At 41.6% G+C, this 5,751-nt stretch overlaps 1 protein-coding gene across 3 annotated transcripts in view; it reads right to left on the bottom strand.

Moving 5' to 3' along the window:
* Positions 1-4,620, bottom strand: part of LOC110503320 (A-kinase anchor protein SPHKAP-like) — a 40,419-nt gene extending 35,799 nt beyond the window's left edge. For all 3 annotated transcript variants that reach the window (XM_036961323.1, XM_036961325.1, XM_036961326.1), the window contains exons 1-2: positions 4,285-4,620; positions 66-168 (exon numbers count right to left, since the gene is read on the bottom strand). In XM_036961323.1, the coding sequence (XP_036817218.1) occupies positions 66-168; positions 4,285-4,319 (138 nt within the window). In that variant the 5' untranslated portion in view covers positions 4,320-4,620. The remainder of the gene's footprint in view (positions 1-65; positions 169-4,284) is intronic.
* Positions 4,621-5,751: the final 1,131 nt, after the last annotated feature.

The following is a 5,751-nucleotide window of genomic DNA, read 5'->3' as shown; positions in this document are numbered from 1 at the left end:
GGAGAGGGACACACACACACACACACACACACACACACACACACACACCGTCCCCCTGTATTTACCTTCTTGCAGGCGGTGACAGAGGATCCCAGGGTGCTGTCTGTGCTGACTCCTTCGGCGTCTCCCGACTCAGAGCTCTCGAACATGGCTGACGACTGGAAGTTACTGCAGGAGGAGAACAAAGTGTGTCTGTGTCAGAACCAACTGAACACAGCCCAAAGCTCCAGGGCTCTGTATGGGCTTTAGAGAACCTATTGGCCTATGGGTGAACACCCTGGCCTGGCGACATGCTCCCTGACATGCCCACTGCCGTAGAGCACCAGCCATTATAAAGTTGCATGAGAGTAACACAACAACTCTGAACTTCTACCAAAAACAAGGGCAAACTCAGTCATAACATTTGTCTTGAGGTGCTTGAGACAATCTATAGTGATCGTGGGTATGTTTACAACCAATATAGAATTGAATGGATTAAATAAATTGTTTATCTGTGAATAATTATCTGTGATCTGTAATCTTAAAGTTAACTTGGAGAAAAAAAAGTGCAAGATTTATCATCAGAAGTTTGTATTAATTAGGATAAAACTGGCACATAAAAAAGGAGGGAGGGACATGAAGACCAGAGAGCCAGCTGGCTCTGTGATCATTACTTTCATGGTAAATTAAAAGTATTTAATTTTGGCACTTGTTTAAATTAGGGATTAACCTACTTATGTGTGTCTACATTGTATCTTCCCCAAGGTAAGTAAGTCCCTTCCTTAGAGGGGAAATTTGCTGTGCAAACCACGGACCGAAAGTGTTATGCTCAAGCTGTATAACTGAACCTCTATGAAATAGTGTCAAATTATTATTATACCAAATTGTAATATTGTAATAACACAGCTATACCAAGGCCACACATACTGTTGAGTGCCAGTACAGTTAGTTCAGTGGTGACCAACAAAAACACTGGATGGCCATTTTCACACATGGCATCATGTACAGTACCAGTCAAAAGTTTTTCTTTATTTGTACTTTTTTCTACATTGTAGAATAATAGTGAAGACATCAAAACTCTGAAATAACACATGGAATCATGTAGTAACCCAAAAAGTGTTAAACAATTCCAAATATATTTTAGATTCTTCAAAGTAGCCACCCTTTGCCTTGATGACAGCTTTGCACACTCTTGACATTCTCTCAACCAGCTTCATGAGGAATGCTTTTCTGACAGTCTTGAAGGAGTTCCCACATATGCTGAGCACTTGTTGGATGCTTTTCCTTCGTTATACTGCCTAACTCATTCCAAACCATCTCAATTGAGTTGAGGTCAAGTGATTGTGGAGGCCAGGTCAACTTATGCAGTACTCCATCACTCTCCTTCTTGGTCAAATATCCCGTACACAGCCTGGAGGTGTGTTTTAGGTCATTGTACTATTGAAAAACAAATGATAGTCACACTAAGAGCAAACCAGATGGGATGGCGTATCGCTACAGAATGCTGTGGTACCCATGCTGGTTAAGTGGGCCTTGAATTCTAAATAAATCACTGACAGTGTCACCAGCAAAGCATCCCCACACCATCACTCCTCCTCCCCCATGCTTCACGGTGGGAACCTCACATGCAGAGATCATCCGTTCACCTACTCTGCATCTCACAAAGACGCGATGGTTGGAACCAAAAATCTCAAATTTGGACCCATTTCCACCGGTCTAATGTCCATTGCTCATGTTTCTTGGCCCAAGCAATATCTTCTTCTTATTGGTGTCCTTTAGTAGTGGTTTCTTTGCAGCAATTCGACCACGAAGGCCTGATTTACAGTTCCTCTGAACAGTTGATGTTGAGATGTGTCTGATACTTGAACTCTGTGAAGCTATAATTTGGGCTGCAATCTGAGGTGCAGTTAACTCTAATGAACTTATTCTCTGCAGCAGAGGTAACTCTGGGTGTTCCTTTCCTATCGCGGTCCTCATGAGGGACAGTTTCATCATAGCGCTTAATGGTTTTTGCAAGATCTTGACATTTTCCAAATTGACTGACCTTCATGTCTTAAAGTAATGATGGACTGTTGTTTCCCTTTGCTTATTTGAGCTGTTCTTGATATAATATTAACTTGATCTTTTACCAAATAGAGCTATATTCTGTGTACCACTCCTACCTTGTCACAACACAACTAATTGGCTCAAACGAATTAAGAAGGAAAGAAATTCCACAAATTAACTTTTAACAAGGCACACCTGTTAACTGAAATGCATCCCAGGTGACTACCTCATGAAGCTGGTTGAGAGAATGCCAAGAGTGTGCAAAGCTGTCAAGGCAAAGGGTGGCTACTGTGAAGAATCTCAAATCTAAAATATATTTAGATTTTATTAACACTTTTTTGGTTACTACATGATGACATATGTGTCATTTCATAGTTTTGATGCCTTCACTACTTTCTACAATGTAGAAAATAGTAAAAAATAAAGAAAAACCTTGAATGAGTAGGTGTGTCCACACTTTTGACTGGTACTATATGAAATCACTCCCGGGACCAAGTGCATTTGTCCTCTACATCACAGTAATGTATTTACAATGGTCAATGTAAGAGCTCAGAACACAATCCCAAGATACTCTGTCATTCACCAGGATGCAAAACTGGAACTGATCGCAAAGGTAACGTGCTCTTCTGGACATGCAGCCTAGCCTTGTGTCACAATCACAAACAACACCCTACTGTAACTCATTCCACATATGTGACCCGTAAATCGTATGGCTATTATATGCCACACACAAAGAAAACAGAAATAAATCCCCACAAAATAGAGACAATTGAAGTCAGAATATGCTAAATCTTTAGTTTCGCTCACATCCGCGGCTCGGTAGGCTAACTGATTCCTGAGAATGACCTTTCCAAATGAAGATGGTTAGCTTGACGTTTGGAAAATCAGGATGCACATTTTGCGCGCTGCTGAGCGCCCGGGTCTCATCCGATCCATGTTGAAGCCGAAACACATTTACTCTTCTGATACAAGCGGTACTCTATAACGTTTCATCATCATGATAGGCTCATTGCCTTCGGGTTGTAGATGAGCCCGGTCAAGGCGGTGGAGGCAAGGTGGGCGAAACGGTAATATCGACACTTAATCATGAGGAGATAAGCAGGTTCAGCTCGTGGCAAACTGCAAATGCCCGATGTGATGTACCAAATGTTAGATTTCATATAAGCTATATCTGAATCGCTGTTAAAATTCGTATTTTCTGGTGCTCCTACATTTTATGTTGTTCTCCTAACTTATTAAAGTTGGGAGCACCAGAGCTACCAGTTTTTGTTTTTTTTTTCATTTTAAGAGCCCTTACTATGAATGACGTTTTACAGTAATTGTAAAAGTAATTAACAATTAGGTGAGGTGTTGATTCATGGGAACACATATGACAGGCACTAATTTACAATATTGCCTACGTTTTTAGCTTGGCTTTTATAATGTAGGCCTACAGAGAGACAGAGAACAAGAAGAACACAGAGTGACACCAGAGGAGGGGGTTGAGTTGGCTGCATGCTCAGTGATGTGGGCTGGTGTGGATAAAATGCAAAGGCATTTCTTGACACAGTCTGCCCCTGGCAAACCGATAAAATGAATGCATGAAGTATTAGGCTAATGCATTGATTGACATTTGTCTTTAGGCTACGCTGTATTGCGCATTGAAGTGAATCGAGATGGTTAGGCTGTGTCCCCAAGTGCATGGCACCGCACACGCAAAGTGGGCATTTTTGGTTAGCTGCACGACACAATGTTTACACCATTTTTTCATCATTCAAATAACCATAACATATTTTAAGAGTAGTATAGGCTATTAAAACTGTTACACAGACTACGTAGGCAAATTAAATGCATCCTCTTTGGCAAAATGTAATTTCATGTATAGGTTCGATTACTGTCAATCTTATGTTTTCCTGTTTCAGTTATTCATTTTTCCTAAGGTCCTCTGAGTCTAACGCTCAAGAGCTTGAGCACAGCTCTTGTTTCGGCAACTGCTCTGTGCAAGCTGTACTGATACAGGCTACTGCTCGGTGCAAGCTGTGCTGATACAGGCTACTGTACTAAAAATACTGGATTTGCACAAAACGTTGTTGGCGTATTTTGACTACATTATTGCAGTATTGCAATTTACACATAAGCAACCAATTGCATTGCAACGAAAGGAAATACAAATTTAAAATAGGCTAACATTTATTTGCAGTCAATACGGGAACATTCAATTTTATTAAACTCCCACAACAGTCGCCGTAACCTATTAATTAACACGCTCCGTTAACATACCTCGGCGTCTTCAGAAGGCACTTAGCACCGGCCATCCCGTCCAAGATAAGCTTTCAGAGCCGGAGTTTGTATGTCCTAGGTAGGAGAGGAGCGTAGCAATGCGGTGCGTCGCTGTCCGTCCTGAGGACACTCTCCTGTCCAAATGCACATCCCCGACCGAGGAGAGGATCAATTTCAGCGCTACCGTGACGTTACCGTGACTTCGGGCGAGTGTCTGTACTACGGTCGTTAACAGCGTGCAGCCAGGAGCAAAATGACAGTCCGCTTGAAGAGAAGCGGGAGCATTTCCCAGCATATATATCAAAACACACACGCGCGCAAAGACACACACACACACACACACAATATATATATATATATATATTCCCCTTAAAAGGAAACGAGCTGCTGTAGATAAAATAAACATTCTCTACATTTTCATAATGGCTACAAAATATATCTGCTTTATCTTATTGGGCTATTGGTTGGAGGCTGAACTATGTTTTGCTCATTATTTGTATTTGTATTTATTATGGATCCACATTAGCTGCTGCCAATTTTCCTGGGGTCCAGCGAAATTATGGCAGTTTATACAATTTTAAAAACATTTTCCACCATCCCCTAACAATATTAGATTGCTTTACAGTTCTAATATTATTTCACATGAAACAGTGTTCAGACAAACAAGTTGAACAAAGGACAGTTTAATTAATGCACTGGTGTCAGTATAGTTGTCAGCTCCTGAACCACAACAGGCAGAACAAGGTCAGACAGACCAGTGGGTCACACAGGGTATTGATCTGTTTTGTCGACCAGGATATGCCCTATACCACAGCAAGTCCTGACCTAGACCTGACGCCAATAGCTCCGTTGGAAAAGCAGCTTCAGGAGGCCTAGAATATCAGAATAGCCTATCCATGTTAGACAATATCTCATTGCTTGATGTCACTCAATGTAGAGATGAAGCTAAGGCTGCCTTCCAGAGCTCAGACATTGCTGATGCCTGACAGATCTCTACAATGCCTGGATAGGTATTTGAAGTATCAGCTAACTGCATCATATGTTATAGCCATTGGTTGTTGCGTCACCTCGCCTTAGCTGTGGAACGCGGCCGAAGGATTTTTACGGGGACACGTGGCAACTTGATTTTTATACATAGATGAATCCTAATAACAAGCGAACCTTCCCTCCTGCCTTTCCCTGATGCTCTCATATCATTCACTTTATGAAGACCATAATGGCACCTGCGGAGCTAGGGTGTCTATTTGTCAGGCTGACTGCAATTTTACCCCTGTTTAGATGTCTAAAAAAAGCCTCCCCCTGTTTTTTTACCATCACACAGACCCATTACCTTTATATAATGATCAGTAGGGGAATTCTGAGAAAACGACATCTTCACGATTCTTCATGAATACCAATTGGTACTACAGTCACCCCAACAGCGCAGGCAGGGCAGCCATAGTGATATGAAATATTGCTCTCTTTACC

Source organism: Oncorhynchus mykiss, chromosome 24, assembly GCF_013265735.2.
Source record: "Oncorhynchus mykiss isolate Arlee chromosome 24, USDA_OmykA_1.1, whole genome shotgun sequence".
In the NCBI taxonomy this organism is placed as follows: Eukaryota; Metazoa; Chordata; class Actinopteri; order Salmoniformes; family Salmonidae; genus Oncorhynchus; species Oncorhynchus mykiss.
This window is presented reverse-complemented; position numbering and strand designations above follow the sequence as displayed.